The following is a 23,064-nucleotide window of genomic DNA, read 5'->3' on the forward strand; positions in this document are numbered from 1 at the left end:
TATGTTCCCACATTGACAGGGGCACAGGAAAATGAACATCCTTGCTGTTGTATCACTTGGTGATATCAGAAACTAAAAATAAAGAGGAAAAGAAATGTCTTGCTATTCCAAAACATTAACGAAAGGCTTCTCCCTACTAGCCATCTTGATCCCCTATGGGCTTGCCCCCTACTCATGTCTCTAATTTGCACCACTTCTTAGCCTAAAGCTCACCTTCAAGTGGCAATTGTCCAGACTAGACAAATCCCATACACAGGTTATGTGGAGAAATGCACCAGCTAGCCAGGTTTGTATTTCCAAGTTAAAACATTGGCCTTTCTACTAATACAGAAATAGTCAGTAGAGAATATCAGCTAGTCATGAATCTGTTTTCTTCAAAAACGCAGCAGGGGATGGGACATATCCCTCAAGACTGACTTGAAATAACAGCTACACAAGAAAGAAGGCAGGGAACTGTGTGGCAACCCTGAGGCACTTCCCAACACTGTGTACCAAGATAGCTGCATCAAATATATTGCATTTTTAAAACGTGTCATGATTCTTCTTTTTCTGCTGTGTTGAAAGAGATATAATTGTTTCCTTTTTCAGTAAAGACACAGACAAAAAATTAATAGCCCTCTCTCAACCTGGTTCTTGAATTGTTTTTGCTCCTTCTAATTTCCTGCCAAAGCGTGTAGTCACTTTGCAAGGTGACATTTGCAGAAGCTCCTTACAGATTGATTGGCTAAACTGCTGGGGAGCTGAGAGAATTCGTATAAAGAATGACCTTCATTCATTATAAAGTCAGACCTGCTGATATTGCCGCATGCCAGAAAAGCCCACCCACTCCCCGCTCGATGCTCCATGCTCAGAGAGGGCCGCTGCTGGATGCAGATCACAAGCAGGACAGCAAACAATAGGCTGGATGATCTGCAGAGTTCCTGATAACCCTCTGGTGAAAAGTCAGGTCATGGTGCTGCCTACTGAATGCTTGACAGGACAGGAGAAAAGCAAACTTTTCTTGGAAGACATCCTGCATAGTAACAAAGAGTTACTTGGAGGGTAATAGCGACTTAAGGCAGTGAACATGCAAATCCCTTCTCTTTGTGAGCATCTGCAGGCTCTCCTTGTCTTTCCATCACAATTTGCCTTTCAGCCTTTTCCTTGAAAGTTGCTGCACTCTTGGTGTAGCTCAGACTTTCTACCACTGACGTGTCTACTCTTCCGTCCTTACAAACCAAGCAGCTCGAGACAGGGCCACTTGCCAAATTTGCATTTGGTACAGAATAAGTCATTGCTCTGTATAGAAACATCTAACATGGATTACTAATTTTGCTATGCTACCAATAACAGCAAATTGTGTTTTAATATTCTCAGTACAAAGCAGCATGCCTGTGCTTTGGCAACACAATAGACTCTGAGCTGCTTATGTGGCTCTGGACATGTACGAAATTTCTGTTTTCTTTACTTCTTTGGCTTGAAAAAACACATTGGCAAAAGACAAGACATGTTAGTTTATTTTTGCCTATTCACTCCTTCGTAAGTATTGCCATAACATAGACCTCCTGAAATATATGGCAAAACATAACTTTCACCAAACATGATCCCTTTGGGAGTTGCAAGCTATATATACAAAATCTGTGGCATTTCTAAATTATAGTCCCTCCTGCAGTATAAATTCACAGCCTTTATGAACCAATAATGCTATCATTGAAGAATTTGCTTGATTACTTTGAAGTAAAACACACAATTGACTGAGGTTTAACTACCATCCTTGATTTAATTTAATTTAATCAGATTTAATCATAGCACAGAAATCAAAGCTCCTGCTTTTGTGATGTGTTTCACAAAACCTTTCATAATAGCATGTGGTTAGGGAATTGGTCATGGTTTAAGGCCCCATGTGTGACTTCTCAGTGCTCCCAAATATCAGGCAAGAAGCATTGGTTCAGGGGGTAACTCAGGGACCTTGCAAAACTTGATCTTTTCACAGATATTTGGAGGAGAAAAGATATTTATAGGCTTTGAAACTAAACTGTGAAATTAGCTAGCTAATATCTCCAGATACCTTTTGCAGTTTTAAACTAGGCAGCACTTCCTTCTACATGTTTCAGAGTTACTAGTTAACATATGCACCTGAATCAGCTGTCTAAATTTGATAGGTTTTAATAAAATAGTGACTAGCTCATTATTCCAGCAAGCAATTAAAATGCCATTAGCTTTTTCACTGCTCACGAGACACACAGACTTTGTTTAATATGCTTTTAAAATATTTTTATACAATTATGGAAAAGGATATATTGTCATGATGTTTCTATAAGGTTGAATACGTAAATAGATATTCTTATACACATATGTCCACACATCATAGATCAAGCCAGTAAGCTCACTCACAAACTTCAAGCTGAAATAAACAGTACAACCATCACAACTTCATGGATACTCATTTATCCACAATATCCAACTTGCTGTGATTTCCTAGCAAATAACACTTGCACCAAAGGAAAAATCCTTTTTGCTCTTGGGTTAATGTTTGTGAAAAAGAGACCAGTTTTAACTCTCACCAAGAGAGGGCAGTGAAATATCTCAAATTATTAGAAGATCCCACACAAGAGCCATATACCTTTATAGCGAGCATGATAGCAAATAAACTCTGCAGACATTTAATTTTAAATTCTGTGGAGCATTCAACTGATGCTGTATTATTTTTAACTAACATCCTTCCACCCTTGAGTAAGTGTACTGTTGTGTTTGGAACTGGAAAAAATAGAAAGAGATTGTGGATAAAACTATGAGTCCTTATGAAACAAGATTTTTTTTTTTTTTTTTTCCCTATTTCAAACAGGGTTTTCAAAGCAGAATAGTAAGAAACACCTGCCTTCTACAGTCAGGTTCATAGCAGTGTGTAAGTTTTATTTTCAATTTTAGCTGACTCCTCCAGAATGTGGGACCTTTACCACTTAGCTCTCTCCCATACTTTCTCTTCCTTCAAAACCCAAAATGGCAATTTAGAGGGATGCTTTTGTTCCCAACTTTTAATGATCTTGTTACACATAAGCAGCTGTGCTATGCTGTTCAGGATGATTGATTTTTTTGAAGTTGTCAGTATATCCATTTTTTTGCCTAAGGTTATCTCAAGACTTTTAGGTTGAAAAGTTTAAACTGTCCTACTCCAAAATCTTTCATTAAAATATCTGTCATAATTCTGTTATTTGTGGTCTCTAAATGACTACAACATCTTCAAGTCAATGGCTTCTTGCAATTCTGAGTCCACTGCTACCCCCATAGTTCGAAAAGTACAGCTGGCAAAAGCCAGCACCTTTCTCTTTTTCACACCCAAGTGAAGATTACTGTTTTGTCAAGCTAAGACAATAACCAAAAACTGAACATGTAACCTTTCAATGGAGAGATGTAATCCACAGGAAAATAGTTTTTTCTTTTACAGAAAGATTTTGGGGTTTACGTTCAACAGTATTTAAGAGCAATCACACTGATGATAGAACCTGGCCAATCTAGCACATGATTATATCTGCACTTGCCAAGGCACCTTTGAAAAGGTATGGTAAAACTATATTTAAAAAGAAAATAAAAGAAATGGAAAAAAAGAGAGAGAGACACAAATACACTTCCACTCCATTTTATCAATGGTCTTTGAAGGTTTAGAGCAGTTTTAAGTCCTTTTTTTTTTAAAATGGATTTAACTAGACCAGACACTTATATATGGGCTTTTCCTCTCTTTCTAAGGCAAATGGAACGAATAAGAAAATATGAAATAAAATAATGATGAGGACAAACATTTTTTAACAAGGTATCATAACATTTTGTGTTTTCTTTATTGATGTTTTCATTTTCTCTTGCAGAAATGATTTGCCTCAATATGCTACAGTGGCACAACAAACTAGAAAGCGGCTTCTGATGACTAATGGACTGACTGACAATTTAGATGTTACAAAGCTGTTAGAAAAGAACTTAATAAAACTGAGAAGGAATATACAACTGGAACCAAAAAGAATTCGGAGGAATCGATCTGTAATAAATGTGGGATATGATGTTACATACTGAACGCATTAAACAAATGGGAATGCGGTACACTATCAGAAAAAGATGATCAGAATTTCTTATTACAGTTTTCTATCATGTTTGTCCTCATGCCCCCCAAATTGTAAAACCAGCATGCAAATCTTTGCCATGAAATCAGTTTGACATGAAATTCACTCCCCTTTGGACTGAACAGAAATGCTTCAATACATAGGGATGTTAAAAACATTTGTATTCAGTGCATCAATCCCTGTTTAATGCAATCTGTTGGTGGCCTACAGTCACAAAGCGACATAAAGATTGTATTCTCATGTGGGAAGATATCCATCACTTAGTTGGTCTTGTCATGTTTGCTTTCCTGAGACACAATAAGTGGCAAAGCTAAAAGCAAGCAGGGTGTAAGGTCTTCAGCAGTAAAGTTAGTAGCGTGAGAGGACAATAGCTTCCACACGCTGTTCAGCATACAACAAGCCCCAAGGCCAAAGAGAGAAATCAATTTAACTATCCAGAATCAAGCGTATCAAGAGACTCATTATAACTTTACTGTAGACCAAACTGGCTGTGAATTATTCTAGTCTTTCAAACATATTTGAAAAGGTAATTTGTGAACAAATAGGTCACAAAATGTTGGGGAAATACAATTTGCCTTAGTCTACGTTGACCAGAAAGCTGTACTTTAAAATCTTTCTGCTAGCAACCAAATACATTGACTATCCAAGTGTTGTAGATTGGGCTTCTGGGTAAATTATTTCCATGTATCATTACCACTGCAGAACAGAAAGTCCACCTTATCTGTTCCTTCCTCTGCAACAGACTGTTAAGATAACATAAAAATCCATCCATGTGGCACTTTGTTTTCCAGGTTGTAGCCCCATTTTGGAATAAACTCTGTGGAATTTCACCCACTGACCCCCATCATTAGCTAAAATCCACTGTGTGAAAAAACCACTCTGAGCATGAACTAGACCCCCTTTCTAATTCAAAGCTTGGACTACCCCTCCTGTAACCTTTTCTGAGCAGGTTTTTCCAGTGTGCAAATGAACCTTTCATGTATTTCATGCCATTGCCTACATCCCTGCAGCAAAGCACGGAAATTCTCAGATGTTATTCTTTGCTAGTGCAACATTACTTGTGACGCCCTTTGCAAGACAAAGCAGGCTCACACAGTCTCCAACATCAGAAGCAGAACTTGTAATTTGAGGAAAAAAAAAGAATGAAGCAGCAAGAAATATACACCCAGCAGCAGGCCTGGATGGCTGGTCCAGGGATTGCAAGGCAGGGTAGTTGCTGAAGAGCGAAGATGAATAGGAAGATGAAGATAACTCCTAATGAAGACAAGAATGGATACAAGGAAAAAGAGTTTATAAAACTGTCTAACCACTGTGGCACGAGTGGGACTGATACTCCTTTTAAGAAGTTAATACATATTTTAACAAAATTGCATTAATTGACACTGTTCCAGTGCATGATAAGTGTGGTTTAATCATGGATAAATGCTATTTAACTAGATCCCAACTAAAATATTTATTTTCTTACTTCATATGTTTATGTCAAATATTTTTCTCAAGTAATATAATATACAGCTTAAAATAAACTGACTAATGAGATCTCAGACATGCACATTCAATGGGGAAATCACACATTTTATCAGTAGTTAATACATTTAGAGAGCTAAGAGTACCTGACTGCTAATTCAGAATACTAATAAGTTTAGGGTACTGAAATATTCTACAGCCAAACTGACACAAAACACCAGTATCAAGTCTTTAAAATATAATTCTATTATTTTTAAAAGCAATCAAGTTATAATGCAAAATCAGTAGAGGTGTATACAAACTGCACGTTGCCTGAAAATATTCATATAAACCACTGATGACTCATTATTAAGGCACTCCATTAGAATGCATACTTTAAATCAGTTTTTTATGAGCTATAAGTAAATTAATTACTAAAAAAGTCCATTTAAAAAACCCCAACAAACAAATGCAGCATTTCACACTAATAGCTTTATGACTAGACAAGGTACAGAAGCAGCCTGGTTCAGCAGGAAAATGCAGTAAAGATGAGACTAGATCTGAGCTTCAAGGTACACAATGAGGAAGCAAAGACAAGATGGAAGAAATACAAAGAGGCAAAGCAGCAGATAAACGAGTTGGAAGCACACAAAACTGCCAAAGATAATACACATAAAGGGTAGCATGGTTAGCACAGGAGAGCAGAGTACGGCAGTAATAGAGAAGAGATAACCCTGGCCATGTCTGCAGTAACACTGGGGTCACTTGTGAAATAGCGAATCGCCTGGCCATAGCAAAACAAGCCTTATTTCTTGCTCTAGCCATGGCTTGGCTCCTGATCTTTGGTTTTGTTTTGGCTTCTTTATCCATCTCTCCTAGACAGAAATGTCAGTAAGTCCGTGAAGAAACAAGGGGCTTTATTTCCAGGGGTTTAGGGGACACACCATTTCCAGTAGCATATCATGCACTTCACTCTCAATATATATTTCTGCTGTCTGCAAATATGTTAAAGTTATTACTTATAGCTAGTAAGTTATTAGTTTAAATCCAAATGTTATCAACTTCAATTTATTTTTTTTTTTAAACCAAGCATACCAGTTTCAATACATTACGCTACATTTTTCTAAACCGAGTCATAAAATGTTTTACATATATGACCAAAATTAAAGTTAATTTGAGCTCAAATTTCTATAGAAGCCCTTCCGCAGCTTATCCTATCCTGTCCTTTTCTGTTTACACATGAAAAATGTTCTATCCACTGCTATACTTGAGATAGAAATGGCCATAATAAGTTTCACAGGTTTTGAGAAATGGAGAGACGTAGGATTGGAAGTAAGGATGAGACTATTTTCTAGAGAGACATCTCCCACAGGTGCCAGACACATCTTACCAAATTCCTTAAAACATTTCTCCCATTTACTTCTAGTCTTAAAGGGTTACAAAGCATTGTTAGTGCTTACAAGTTTCTGAAAAGCTTTATTTTTCAGAAAAAGAGGTTCTATCAAATTAAATTGATTCTGTTTACTGAGATGAAAATGTAAAGTATTTGACTTAATACATACAACTTTTTCTATGACTTCTGCTGTGCATTTTAAAGCAGGAATACGCCATGACAAGAGTATTTATTGTTACTTTTTATTGTAAGTTACCCTTTGATTAAGGCATTATATCATAACTTAGAACAGGCAAAAATTTGAGCACTGCAATTTTAAGGCTGAATCATAAAAATCTTTCAACACTATGAAAAAACTATAAATATTATGAAGTCATTGAAAGCTTCATCATCCTCATCTGTATCATTTGTAAAGAACTCAAAAGGTGCAAGGAGGTGGCCCTTACCAATTTCACAGAAAGTAACTTTTTATCTCTGGAAATCACTTTTAAGATTTTTTTAATTGCAGGGTACAGCTGTAACTACTTTATGGGAAACATATCTCAGCATTGCCATAAGTGCAATATTGAGACAAAATGAAATATCACTTCTACTTCTGAAGTTTTTTTGGCAGATAAGAAAAAGTAATTGAAAACTTTTACTTTACAAATGAGCACTTATGCATAGTAAACTGTGCCATATTTTGAAATACATAAGCTGAGTATTTTAGCTGGAAACTACATTATAAACCATGATACAGCATGCAAGTTGAAATCACAGGGACACTTCTCTTTGTCTTCTCAAATATCTCCATTAGTTTCTCATCTCTCTTAAAAACACCACGACAAACAAAGATTTACTGTGCTTTCAGCTGTGTTGTGCTACCAACAGTGGAAAGCAATTGCCACAGTTCAACGCATCATTTCTCCTCTTTCTCTTCAGCTAACCATTGTACCCACATGCATTTTCTGTTCCAACCCAAACGTGAGACTCCCTGTCAACTCAAGCTCTTCTCCCTGGTGGGCACCACTCTCCTCATGACAGGGGCAGCTGAACCTTGGATTCTTTGCTAACTTAACTCTTTCTGACACTTGCCTATAGATGCCTACATCCTTCTGATGAATTTGGGAGCCTTTAGCAGCTTCAGGGATGTTTTCACATACCTGCCCACTGTAAAGCTACTCCCACGGCTGTGGAGGCTGAAGGTGATAGATATTACATGGATAAATATATATAGATATACAGATATACAGAGGGTGCTTTCAGTGGAAAGGCCCTGCATTTTCATTGAGTTCAATTACCAGTTTTTCCAATCAGCTCATGACTTGGCTAGCTCCTCTAGATCCCACAGCCTGTAGAGGGAGGACTAAAGTGATTAAATGTTTGGCTGTGGGTTCTCCCTGCTTTAGTAGAAAGTGACACTGAATACTTTATGGCCACAGAGGAAAAGGTCATTGCCGCTTACCCCACTGCAGGAAAATACTGCCAACTGCTCTCAACAAAATACCATTGAGCATCATACTCAATGAAATACAGTCTTTCCACAAAAAAAAAAAACCAACCCAAACAAACCCCAAAACCCAGAAAACCCCCACCACCCCAAAAAAACTAAACAAAACCCAAACCAACTTGCTTTCATCTCTGCTATACATGAATATTCAGTGTCTCATAAGACACATTTTCGTATTTTCCTGCTAATAGGCTAGCTTGGAACAAAGAGATCTTACTGCAAAAGACGACAGCTTTGCCTACTTTAAAACTTGTACCAGCAAAGTTTTGACCAGTATGAGCCTTCCAGGCCATTCAGATGTACCACAGGGGCTCATCTGAGATTCATCAGCCTACAAGATGGCACAGCCTTCAAGAAGTCCCCCACAAAATATGCAAATTAGAAAGAATTTATTGAAAGGTTGGACCAGATGATCTTTGAAGTCCAACCTGGGCTCCTCTACAATTCCATGATTCATTATCGTGGGGAGACATGGTTGGCAGGGCATAGCAGGCCATCTGATTGTGTCAGTCTTGGCTTGTGGTTCTTGAAGAAAAAAGCAGTTTATCAAATCTTGTGAAATCTGTGTAGTTCTACTTCCACGTATTATGGACTAAGATCTGGGTTATAATCCTTAGACGTATCAGCCTTCTGGAGGCTGTGCATTGAGCTCTTAATTCTGAGAACTGAACAAAAGCTAAAGCTAAATGACCCATTTCCTACTACCATGTCTTCCTGCTTCCTGTTAAAAGCAGCAGCTTGATTTTTTATCATCCCTCTCTCCTGTCTACATGGTTTTCTAATTACTATTAATTTTTTATTAGGATACCCAATTTCCATCCAAATTTGGATGGAAATATTTAACTTGCTGAAGATATAGTTATCTCCCTCTTCACATGATAAATTAGTTACAACACCCCATTCTTTTGGATTAATGGAGGGTTAAACGCACTTACTACTTCTTACTACTGGAAAATACATGTTTATTCCAGTTACAGGTATTTGGGAAATAAAGCAATTTTCATCAGATGATAACTTTAATGGAAAACAAACCAACTTTAAAGAGCAAAAGACAAGCATTGAAAACTTTTGAAAACTTTAAGTCTGAAAGTTACCTGTAATCCATTGAGAATCCCCACCTTAAAACAAGTAATTCCAAGTTGAGCTAAGTGTTTTATCCTATTAATTTCAGGGATGATGAACCACATTCTTGAAGCAGCACCCACTGAGTGGTCCCTTGAATGTGAAGTCCCTAATGGGATTTCCAAAATCGCATAGAAACATTACTGCCCAAGAGGTCAATGAAGCATTAAGTCCATTCTTAAATCATACACGGTTCCTTCTGACATTATTCAAAATGTCAGTTTTGAGGCACTTCAAAGTTCCCAAGCACTTCAGATCTCTGAAGTGAGTTACAAAGCTAATTTGCTCAGCTGAGGTATTTGAGGATAAAAATTTACCACAAACTTGCCAGCCAGTTCTGCAGATCCATGTTCACTGGAAGGCTTTCGCAGCTATTCAAGCAGAAGAAAAAGCCACGTAACCATAGTAAAGGTATTTCAAAAGTGGCCCAACCAATCATACTGGAAACTATAAAGGGTTACTAATTTCAAATATCGAGTTTGGAAAAATGAAAGAGAGATAATCGCTTGGCCTTGTTGACCTGAAGCCAACTGCAAGCAGTTCAAGAGGAAGAGAGGAACACAAAAATGAAGGAAAAATGTCTAATGGATACGAATCAAGTTTGACATGCTACATTAACCTGACCAACATTCAAATCCAAATTCTCTTTCCTACTGTAGTTATTAAAAAATCACCACACTATTTCTGCTATTCAGAATTTTTCAAGACAAAAAAATCCGCTGCAAAAATTAAATGAATTATGTTCTGTATCATTCTTTGCTCTTATACCCATTTTGAAGCACAGAAAAATCACACAGGAGCCTCTGTGGTTAGGCACTTGCCTAGCAGCATCAAACAGAAAACAGAAGTTGCTGATAGAATTCCTAGCTTTTTTTATTATTATTTTTTGAGTGATCTTTCTCAAGTTTCCATTGTCATAACAAGATATTAAAGGAAATTAAAAACACAGCTTTGAAAGTGGAAAATATTTCTCCTGTTCTTTGCTGTCAAGACAACTGCATTTTTGACAGGAGATGGGTAAAATGTAACCTCTTATCCTGGTGAACAAAAATGAATAAAAAACATGAAACTATATAATTTAAAGCACATAAAAAAGATTTGTCTCTTTCTAATGAAAGCAATCAGTCAAAATAGGCAGTTCCCAATCCACTGAAAGCAGTTTTCAGTAAGAACATTCATATCAGTTCTGACAAGAATGGAAATTCTGAGCAAAGGAGAGACAGACTCATCTATGCCAAAATTGCCAAGAGAAATACTACAGAGCACCAAAGTCCCAAGGGGAATTTTTGTTTGGCATCAGTGCTTCTCCCCAGGGCACCATTGCACTCTCCCCTCCTGCCACCCTGCATTTTCCCTTTTTCCCCAGTGTTCCCAATGCAGGAGCAAACCCCTCTTCTTTCCAGACTGCTGCAGTTACTCAGAGGCTTGAAAGATTTTTTGGAGGTTCAAATCCCACTCCTCTAGCCCTGTAAATGTCACTGCTAAAAACCATCCACCTGCATGCTGAAAACTGGATAAGCCTGTATCTTAATTATTTGAGTTGAATTTAGCCCAGGCACTTAACCTCATTATTCTAAACCGGGAAATCTGGACACCCACTTGTCTTACAGCCTAAAATCACCTTTCTGTTTTAGAACAGGTCCCGCTATGTTCAAATGCCTACGCACACTGGAGCCCAGCAGACATGGCTGACTGTGCTGCTTCTAAGGAGAAACAGGTGGGATAATATGTCTCTATCGCACTATGTTTGCCTTGGCTTTGCGGGTATTAGTTTGGAGTTTGAGGGTTTGTGTTCTGGGTGATTTTGCTCATAAACCTGATCCTGGTGGATGTCCTGCTCCACAGGTGAATAATTCAAGGGGAACGGGTTGCTCATAACACTGCTTGTAGTAGCAGCTCTGCTCTGCATTTATTGATGATCACTAGAAGAAGGACTCGAACCTTGCTCTTCCATCCTGTGGCAGCATCCACCAAACCACCGAATCCATCTCTGGCTTCCTTATTTTGCACTTGTTATGAACACTGAAATACTCATCCAGACAAACAGCCCAGGGCCAGGGCAGGTGCCTGGACAGTCCAGCACCAAGATTTAGATTTCCCCCCTTCTCCCTCATCTGATTCAGAGTGTCCAAAACCTGACAAATTCTCCAAATGGTACACTATTGATTACTTTGACTCAGTCTGTCGCTCTTTCGGCAGTCTCAGATTTTAAAAGAAAATACTTTGTTCAAAAGCAAACAGAAATTTTTTAAACTTTTAATTTTTTTAAAATTCAGGAATACAATTATGGATTGAGGCTTTTTTTCCCATTTTCCATTAGACTCAAATATGCATTTAGTTTGACTTTTAAGCTAAACAGAAGTGCACTTTCAAGTAAATCATGGTTCTCTACTAACACTAGTTTCATTGTGATAACTTGCAAATTCCCAACACTTTCCAGCCAAATTAAATTTCACTGAAATTTCACAAAATATTTGAAGAAGCTGGCAGAAAGTAAAGAATCAGTCGCCATACCTTCATCTATTGCATAGCACTAAGTAAAGGAAGGAAATGAGCAGGTTTACAGCAGATTTAAATACTGTGCTGAATTGGAACAGCAGGTCCCAGTTCACCAAGTTATTTAATTACCTCTTTACCTTTGGTACTACGTAGTTTACTTCATTTCTAGCAGGCTACTTATGTATTTAAAGTTGCTTTAGAGAGAGTATCGTATTAGTACTTTGCCAGGTCCATCTTTTCTATCAACACTAGAAGCAAAGCAGTCAGACACAGCAACATTTCTTTTCAACTCACTAGAAAATACACCATGCCTCTGTAATTTGCAAGTATATCTTTCAGTCACATTATAAAATTGCATGTCAGCCTTTAGAAACAGCTGAAACAGATCACAGCTTAAAGTACCAGGTGCTGATATATATAAACATTTTTTAAGTCACATTACAGAGCTCTACCTTTGATCACGATCACAAAGGGAACCGGTGAACGCATCATTTACCTCAAGTAGCTAACCAAGAAGCTAACCAAGAAGAAAATACTTTGTCTGCTCTTGGTTACTAAATAGTGTTAGTTAATAGTTAGTTAATAAGTATCAGCAGAGCTGTATAACTTCTCTTTTTACCTAATTGAGCAAAAGGGAATAAGAGATAAAAGATGCAAAAAATAAGTTTTAACTTTATAAGAAGAGACAGCAACTTCCCCACTGTCAAAATATACGCTTGGAATATATGCTGCTTCGTGACGCAAATGTGAGAAAAAATTATATGCTGGATAACAAAGCAATGCCACTATTGTAATCAACAACTGTTCTCAGATGAAGTGGAAGTAGCAATTATTTTACTAGAATGAAAATAAAAAATGCAATAAAATTTCCCATCACTAAAGAAATAACACAACTATAGAATGTTCCACATAACCCCTAATAATCTGTGAAATAAAAACCTGCATGCATTGACTCCACAGGGAAGGTCCTGCCATTTGCACTGGCAGAAGGAGAGAGGAACACCACATCTGTCAGGCATTATGGCCAAAGGCCTTCAGTCACATTCATATGAAATGCTTTGCACTACAGATATCCCTTGCATTAAGATACATAACATTTCCTCCTTAAGGTCATCAAATTAAAATAATTTAGGACAGAGCCCTACAATCCTACTGGACAAATACAGAGGGCTCAAAGCATCCTGGGTTACCCAGCTGTCTCACCCAGGGTATCTGTTTTGCTGCATGCCCACGGCTCTATCCTTGCTCCAAGGCATCCCTAGGTGTCCTGAATGCAAAGAAAGCCTTGACATGGACATCCTGGTGCAGAGCTGAAGAGATGTGAGAGCCTGGTGTGCCATCTCATTCCCCCACTGGGAGGAGATGACAGAAACCATCTTCAGAAGAGAAGAGAAATGCACAAGAGGTGGGTGTACGCTAACAGGGATATGAAGGCAGAGCAAAATGCACCACAATCTCCAAATGTCCACATGTGATAAGAAAACCAGTTTGAGAATGGGAAGAAAGTCCTCTAAACTTCAAAAGGCGTATCATAGAGCCTCTGAGAATGAGCGCGTGCTGGTTTACATGGAGCACTGGAAGAAACATGAAAACCACTTTATTTCTGCAGTGCTGTTTTCTACACCACCAAGATATAAGGCAGTACTCCTCTGAGCTATCAACTCCCTTTTGTTCGTTTGTTTGTTGGATGGTTATTCAGAGGAATGGCAGCTTTTATTTCAGCAGTATAGATAAAAGTATTGCACTGAAATTTAAATGTCAAAGAATACATGCTCAAATGTCAAATACCAACAGACAAATGCAACAGAGAAATGTCAGAAATACACCCGTGTCTCCCACTGAATATAATTATATCTGCACAAACACAAGCCATAGCATGATGTATAAAAGCAAGAGTTTTTCTGCAGTTCCTTTGGGGTGGTAACACCACTGGCGTCAATAAAACCCGTACCTGGCAGTGATCTGACTGTATTATTCCAAGTACCCAACTCTGGCAACACATATAGCCTAAGTGATCTGTGGTCTGCAAGGTGATGGATGGCATTTACAGACACAACGGCGCAAAATTTATCTCAGGCAAATCTCACTCCTGAATTTGCTAACTTGTCACTAGATGAAGGACCCCAGCACAATGAACTTTTGCATGAATGCTCCCACTGCTTTCCAGGTATGACAGTAGCCCATGAAAGTTGAAGGAGGGGACTTGCAGACAGCTTCTGCTAGATACATGGCTGAATTTGGCCAATAAAACCAAACATAAACATGAATTCTTGGTCTTTCCTCAACTCTTTGCTTTTTTGAGTCCTAGGAATATTAACCTGTGAATATAAGTAAACTTTTCAGAAGTAACCAAATTACTCCAGAACCCAAACAGAACCGCCTTCAAGCAGAATTTGGAATCTTGAGAAATTTGAGTGCTTTTTAAAATTTTTCTTGCTTTAATTAAAATCAATTGATAGTTCCTCAGGAAAAAAACAAAGTTTTTTTTACACACTTGACTTGGTGTGAACTTCTCGTCCCAATTACTTCAGTGGGGTTTTTGTCATTATTTCACTCTTCATTATCCCCTATAAAAGTACTTGGAAACATGTTAATTAGGGAAGATGCATTTGTTTGGAAATTTCAGTCAGTCTGCTATTTGCAGCTGCTTCCACTAGAGTTGAGAAATAAAAATGGTTAGGTAGTCTGTAGTCAGACCACCAAATACATGAAAATCTGAAGTGCACTTTAATTAGTATAGCTAACAAAAGTATATCTGACTCCTGTAATTATTGTGATTTGCTTCCAATGCTAGTGGCTCATACACTGTAAAGTAAAACCTAATCAAAGATAAAATATCTAAGCTTTTGTCAAAAGAGTAAAACCAACATATGGCATTTTCCCCTTAAAATTTTATTTTCTCTGTCTCTGATGTAAATGTTTTAGGATCCCCAGCTTGTTTTTTTAACTTTGTAACATTGCTTACAAATACCATATTTATTTTAAATCCTTTCACTATTCAATTTAGTGTAAAAACCCACAATATTTCTAAAGAAAATTCCTTTCTCTACACCAAGACTCTTTCTAAAGCTTTCTCTGGATCACTGAATGCTGTTTAGAAAAAAAATTGGAACAGATTAAATCTGTTCTGCTCTGGACACTTTCTTCTTTTTAACCAGCTGCTGTGCATCACAAAACTCTAAGGATAGACATTTGTAGTGCAACCTTCTATAGGAAAATTTTCTTATACTCTCTAGATTTAATTTTAATTGACAAACATAAAAAAAATTGCCTACTTTCAGTATCTTAATTTTTAACTTTGCTTTTCTCCTGAACAGGGTCTTGTGACACTGAGTTCCATGGTTTAATTACATTTTGTGCAAAACTCTATTCTCTTTGACCAATTTCAAATCTATTTCCTTTCAAAGACAGTGAATGTCTCTTTGTCTTTTAACTATGATAAAGGGCAAACAAGGAAGGTTCAAAAAGCCTGTTTGCACTATCTCATTGTTTTGCACAACTTATGTTAGCCCATGGTCGTTAATTTCTTCTTTAAAAGTAAATTGTAACATAGTTTAAATTTGCACTATAAATCTAAATTATACCATCAGAAAAGAGTTAGGCTAGGGAGTCTTTTTGCGCTTCTATATTTCCAAGACCTTTCTGTGGGTCTTTCTCTCTCTTTTCTATTTTTTTGTGAAATGGAAGAGCACAATTTAATGCTTCACTCAGGCATTCACCCAGACAGGCCTGAAGTCAAAAAACAGCCAAAGTCAACCAATCAGACTAAATGAAGAGATACAGATTTGTCTTAAGAAGGACTACCTGGTTGCTCTAAAGAATAAATAGCTCCTGATGCATAGCATGGAAAATAAATCAAGTCAAAATATATTGAAACAGACTGAATTTATAGGTGAGGGAGTAAGGACTTACTCAACATTCTGGTTGCCTAAAGACTTTGCAAAGCGCACCTCCAAATATCAACAAAATCCAGTTCTGTTTAGTTTCCAAAGCATCTGTCAGGATCTCTCTCAAGGTGACATAGCTATAGGCATGTGTGTACATTAAGGTATTGACAACAGATGAAATAGCAGGAATGGAATAACAATTCCATGGAAAGCAGAGGAGAAATTTCAGGAGTTTAGAGTCACTTTTAACTTCTTATTTATCTCTCCCTTCTTTCAGAGCACTTATCTGTTACTGCAGGAGATATGCAGACAAATGATGTACTTCATCATATAATGACACTGACACATGGAACCAGTTTACATGTATTAAGATAACTTTCTCTGTCATTTGCTTTCAATCACTTCAGGTTCCTCACATATAAAAACCAGTGTAATCTGATGCACTAAATGAAGGGATCTAGGTATTATCTTTCAGGAGGTCTGTCTTTGAAGGAGAGTTGCTCCTGGAAAACCCTATTAGTCTTTTATTTTCCTGAGAGGTACCATATGATTTTTGCTACTTTTGCCATCCCAGATGTACAGTTGTCCAAAGTTAAGGGTATGCATTGTAAGTAGAGACCTGCTTCCACCATTCCTTACACAGGAGTTAAATTTATTTTTACAGACTAGCAAAACTGAAATACCAAGAAAAAGTAATTTTGCTCGAGATGTATGCCATTCTCTCAAACAATCTAAGTCCAAGTATTTAGACTGTGTCTGGCAGCTGAATACGTAACATTATACTTATTCTGTAAAAGTTAATTTCTACTAACAACATTGTGTACTTATTTCATGAAGACAAGAGGTTACAGAAATTTTGCCTATGTTACAGCAGATTTTCTCCTTCTGTACCTACGAATTTTAATCATCTAGTGGTTGCAGCATCCCACTTTGACCATAAGTATCAAGTGTCAATCTGGGTACTTTAAACATAATTCAGTGTAAAATTTGCTATCTTGGAAATGGATTGCAACGATTACAAAACAACAGCTTTCACTGGTCTTTTGGGACAGTCACCCAGCAGCTTAACACATTCTGTATTACAAACACCACCTTGATCAATGTGACCCACTGGAAGGCCTCTTTGCAATAATAAAATAGATGGGTATCTAGAAGTTCAAGACCTTTCTCCCACTTCTTACTCCTCTTAACGATACACAACAACATGTTATCTGCCATCAAACACTTTTCTATTAACATGGAACACAAGAAAGGTTTTAAAAAAATCAGTAAAAATAGTCTCTTGTTTGAATATATGTAGCCTCACCTTGCGGATGCCTCTGCCAAGATCTTCTCCATAATTTGTCCCCAAAATTTCAAAATGCACATTGGGATTCCCCCCATTTTCTGCAAATTCCAGTTCTCCAGTCAAGCCATTCACTCCACCCTATTGGGAAAAAAGGAGAATGGAGTGAAAACACAGAAGTAGCCAATTATAATAACCTTTTGTTTCTCCAAGGGATTTGTGTACTAACTGCAGATACATACACATTTATCAGAATTAGGACAGTTTTCCAAAGACCACATTTCCCTAAAAATTCTGAAGCCTAAATTGTTCCTGCATCATTTAAGCTCGTCACAGAAGAATCAAACTCAGCAATGCTATGCAGATGCAACACAAACAACAGTCTTACTCTTAGTGTATTTGCATTCCAATTTTTGTTCTTTGACCCATCCGTGTATACGTATAGACATTCTGGCCCCAGTAAAAAAAAAAAAAAAAAAAAAAGTTTTGCGACTAATTTTAGTGGAAGCAAAACTAAAGACAAATATATAAAAGAAATTGCACAAAAAAATAGTTTTGTTTGTTTTCTTTTGCTTTTTCCTCCAAATGTTTCCACATAAGATCAGGCTGAGTTTTGGATCAAGTTAGGTGTTTTTTGAGGCCAACATAAGTGATCTGCACAAATGAAGAGAGGCTTGTCTAGCTGAATGTAGTGATTTTTCTGTTTTCCTCCACAACTCGTATCTACTACTGAGAATGTGTGAGGTGAGCAATAATGCAACATATTTTCAAGCTTGCTTTTACTTTTTCACATTTTAGTCAGAAGGGGTTAAAATACTAAAGAGGAAACAGTGAATTTTTACTATAAAGAATCAGAGTTGAAAGGGTTATACATGCAACAGCAATACTCAGAATATATGCCAGGGTTAATTCAACACGACACACATTTCATCTTTGTATAAGAATGGTGATGACCTGAACTGTAAAATGAACAGAGCCACGTGAAATACCTACAATGAAAACCTTCAGCCTTAAAAAATTTCTTCAGTTTTCAGATTCAGGGAAAATTAGATGTTTAACCCACTTCCTCAAAAGAACTTAAACAGTGTTTTAAGTATGCACAAGAAAAAAATCTGCCTCTGGTGTAAAACCATATGAAATGCATAGCTTTTCTTCAAAACATAAGTCAAGAGTTTTGCAGTTGTAATTGCTCTTTCAGTTAAGAGCTTTATTATTTGAACTGAAAAAACTGGAAAATAAGCTCTTGCAATATAAACTACCTAGCTAAGCACATGAGTCTTGCTGAATCATTATATTAAAAGCCCTATTCTCACATCTTCAGTTTGGAGAAAATCCAGGAAGGAGTACAAAATTTGCATCTGCATTGCAGATTAGTATGAACTAACAAAATTTGGTCATCCTTTTATAAAACATTAATATGATTATAATAGAAATAAGGAAGTTGATCATCGAGATAATAACTTTAAAACTTACTAGAGACTACTAGAGACTAGTATTGTCAGGGAATAATACATAAATATTTCATGAAGTGCCATTTTCAGTTAAAAGCAAGATAATACTTTGTGTGTATGTATATATTTAATCTTTTTAAATCTTTTCTGTAATATTTGCTTTTTGGATGAGATACTAGAATAAAAATAAAAAAAAAGGAAAAAACAACATCCTGATTAAGGGGACATCTGCAGTCTTTTGCAGGAAGATTCCAGGTCATTTTGCCCTCAGTGAGAGCCAGCCAGGCAATTTTGATGCATGTCGCTATGGTTAGCATGACACTGAGGTTACTTGTTAGCTTGAGCACAATCCTGTAATAATCACACCTTCATGGCTTTTAGATTGGGGTTAGCACATCTATGGCTGGTTCAGAGTAAAGACAGAGTGAGCTTGTGTTTACCTGCAAAATCATTTGAACATATCCATAGGTAAATAACTGAGTTTCACAAATATAAACGTTTTCTGCTAACTTAAATTTGACTGCGTCCTATTCATGAACCAGAAATAAAAACCTGTTCCACATACCTTTTTTTCTCATATGGTCTCATCTGGCTTGTTGATTAAGTCAGAATTTCACGGTACATGTGACGCAGAAATGCCTGCAAAGCAGCACAGATCTGCAAGGCTTGGGATCCCCACCTGACCCCTGAAAGCCTCCATCTGGCTGACTTGCCCTCCCTGACAGTATACACCTCTTCCTAGTCCTGCACCACTCTTACCCCTTACCATATACTGCTTTTATTATATTATACTTCATATTTCCTATATTACTTCCTAAATTTTTTTCCCCCACAATGTGAATTAAAGCTGGGGGTCTGAGGCAGGTAAAGTATGAAATTAATTAAACTGTTACAGACCACCTGAGCTGCACCATAATTTCAAGTGAGCCACAAGCAAGGTCTGGAAAAAGAAAGGGAAAACTCTGGAACAAAAACATAAGAGAAAGGAAATATTCAACAAAAATAATTAAAATCTGTTAACACAGATGCTTTGTACAGCAGAAAGTGTTTCCATTTTTTCTTATTTTGTGACAAAGTAGTTTTAAACTGGGAACTTTCAGTGCAGAAAAGTAAAAGGACTTTATTTTCCAAATTAAGAGTGCTCCCAAGAATTTATGGGGCATGAAGATAGAATCATGTCTAAAATATAAATTATTTTTTGAAACTTGAGACAGCAATTTAAAATTTTAGTCTTTTTAAAAATTTTTTTATAACATTTATCCTTATTGAGCAAATATGATTAAAAAAAAAGATCATTTGAAGAAGTATTTCACCTCAGTTACATCTGAAGTAGTGAAATACACTTTTTAAGAAAATAGAGGACTCCATGGAAATACATGGCCCCTAACATACAGTACAGGTTAAGAGGCTTGACTACCATATTTTGGAAATTAATCTTTATCCAAAACCATCGTGTAAGTTTATTTACCTTGATTTTTAAATGGCTGCCACTGTTGGGGCAAGATACAAACAGTAAGTCTGTTAGTTATTTTTATTTGTCTGAAATCCAGTGGTAACCATAACAACAATTTTTCTCATTCATCTATTTTGGCAATTTTATTATGCTTTGACAAAGTCTCGTGTAAGAGTGTCTTTGATTAGAGCTTTCTTTCCTAGACTGTGTACATCTGCAAAGAGTGTAATAAGAGCTCAGATTAGATGGGAACGCTCCTGGCTTGGAAAGGGCAGAGGCAGAAAGACAAAACAGTGAAGAACCGCCCATATAATACCAAGAACAATACTAAATCCGATAGGAAACTTCTTGGAGGTCCTGATGCTTCCTCCTTACCTGGGACCTACCTTGCTGGACCTGCAGGCCAGGTAATCCTTTTATTGCTCTCTACTAGTCCGCATTTTCCGCACAGCCTTTTTACAAGGCTTGCACGAGCCTGTTTTATTGCTTAGGGCTGATAGAGTGGGACAGCATATTGCCTAGGAAGAGTTTCAGGACACTGCTCCAATTTTTCTGCATAGTCTTTCACAGCGTGGATCCTGCTAAGACGCTTACTTGATTTATGGCATGTGTTTTATCCCTCCGCTAATGCATAGTGGAAGGAGATCACAGAGAAAATGGCCATCTGTATGACAGCAACTGATCCAGTAACTTCCTGATGAGATTTTTCCAAGTTATTTTAGTGTTAATTACGATAATGGGTAAGAGTAAAAGAAATTTTTCATTCCATTTAACTGACAGAAACAATGTTATTTGGGGAAAAATGAAGACAGATTTATTATCCACTCTCTCAAATTCCTCTAAGGTTGAGCCACAACCATGCAATTTCCTTACACATTTAAAACTGAAGAGTGAAATGTCAGTTGTTAGGACAAAAATGTTTTACTTACATTTCTGATCACTGCTGTGGGCTTTGCAAAGCTGTTATAAAGCTTGGCAATACAGTTAAAGCCTACCTGAGTCCTGTCTAGACTGGCAAGATAAACTACAGTTTATATATTCTTAGGCTCTACTATACTGTAAGTCCCTGAAGAAAGCACTATTTACCCAGCAGTCAGGACCTCACCTGGGAGCATCAGCTTGCCAATCATCATTTATAAAATATGGTACTTGCTCTCATGGTTCCTGTTCAAACTTCCTCTTCTTTTCAAAATATGGTTGTGCTCAGACACTAGCTATTTTGCAATTAAGGAAAAAACTGTGGTTACAGGCAGAAAAAAATGCTGTAAGGATTAAATATGAGTTTCACATTTTATTCTTGAAAAAAATCTGATATTGAAAACATTGTTGAGTTTTCAACTCAACATACCATTTTTAGCTGCTAGCAAAGAGAGCTTAATCTATTGCCTGAAAAACAATTTGGCATCTTTTTTGCACATGACCACTGAACATCACTGACATTTCTGAGACAAGAACTAGTTGACAATTCCACGCATGATTCATGAAACAACACTAGGTACAGCTCATTTTCCACAAAGGAATAGGCTCTACGGTCCTGCTACCACTAAAAATTTGCTGTTTGTCAGTGAGCTAAACAAATGTGACTGGGAAGAGATCAGGTAAATGTGAGAGAAGATATATGCATTAACTTGATGTCATTTTTCTGAGTTGTTCCTCCATATAATCCTACTCACATTTATTCTCAGGCTATTCAGGAAGATTAATTTTTCCCACAATAGAATTATTTTCTAGTAATACTTCTTTCTCTCACTGTGAAATAGCTTTACTGAGGAATAAACAAGTGAGCATGTGTTTGGGGATAGTTGCTATTACAGAAGTGAATTTAGAACTAATTGCTAGAGCTGGCCAAATTCATTAGAAGGATTGTATTTCCTGATGAATTTAACTATTTATTCAGTTCCAGAATGGGTAGAAACAGATATTAGATTTTAATAATTGTAGTGGGTTTAAAATTATTTTTTAGGCTTTGTCCAATCAGCTGAATTCACACAGAAAAAAACAGCTTTTGGAATTGTTTGTAGAACTAGAGACGCAGGAATAAAATGTTCAACAGTGAAAAGCAACAAATGACAATAGGGAATGATTCAGACAGCTATTTTGCCATTTCAAGAAATGTTTGAAACTGTAATTCGCCCTCATTCCCTACTCTTCCCTATTAGCTCATTAGTCATAAAGAAATTAGTTTATTTACCACCAGGGTTCTCCTATTTTTAACAAGTGCCGCTGAAGGTAGAATGTCAGTGTCCCTTTCTCTAATTTTCTTCAATGTGTAGCTTACAGAGATTTCCCATCTGTTTTCTTGTTTTCCCCTCCAGAAATCAGAGAGATTCCTTCAGCAGCTAAAACATTGCCAGATATTCCTGTTTCTGGATCTCTGATTCTAGAAGATAGATTTTCTTCTAGAAAATCTTCCTCTAGAACTAGTTTTTCCTGCTTTTTTAGCAACAAGAGCTCAGTTGTACACAGCAGTAGGTGGCAACATCACCTCCGCTTTGCTGCTGCCAGGAGAACAGCTACTTCAGTTGCTAGTCCTTTTCTAAGGCAGGCAGGCTGGAATTAAGCTTCTCTTCCTTACCTCTTTACCCCCCACCCCAACTTGGCTACCATGCGACACCCACCGAAACTACATTGAGGTGAGCGGCAGTCTGGGAGAAGATGGTGATTCCAGCTCTGTGATACATGTTGTTGTGAATGTAGAGTTAAAGTTCTGCAGAGGATGGAAGTTCTTTTTCCAGGAGCATTTAAGAAATCTCAGAATGTTCCTTCACCCTGAACTATAACAATATCTTCTTATGATATTCCATTATATACTACATCTTTGAAACAGTGGTGATTTCAAAATGAAAATGCAGAACCTTTTATTCGGAAACTATTTAAATACCACATGGTAGCTTTTTCCTGTTTTCTTTGAAAGCAAAAAGTGAAGCAAAAGAGAAGGTAGACCACAAAACTAA

At 37.1% G+C, this 23,064-nt stretch overlaps 1 protein-coding gene across 2 annotated transcripts in view; it reads right to left on the reverse strand.

The window, feature by feature from the left end:
• The window catches only part of GRID2 (glutamate ionotropic receptor delta type subunit 2), a 748,101-nt gene that overhangs the window by 194,299 nt on the left and 530,738 nt on the right, over positions 1–23,064 (reverse strand). For both annotated transcript variants that reach the window (XM_075708772.1, XM_075708771.1), the window contains one exon: positions 17,228–17,347. In XM_075708772.1, coding sequence (XP_075564887.1) covers positions 17,228–17,347 — 120 coding nt within the window. The remainder of the gene's footprint in view (positions 1–17,227; positions 17,348–23,064) is intronic.

The sequence above is a fragment of the Pelecanus crispus genome, chromosome 4, assembly GCF_030463565.1.
Source record: "Pelecanus crispus isolate bPelCri1 chromosome 4, bPelCri1.pri, whole genome shotgun sequence".
In the NCBI taxonomy this organism is placed as follows: Eukaryota; Metazoa; Chordata; class Aves; order Pelecaniformes; family Pelecanidae; genus Pelecanus; species Pelecanus crispus.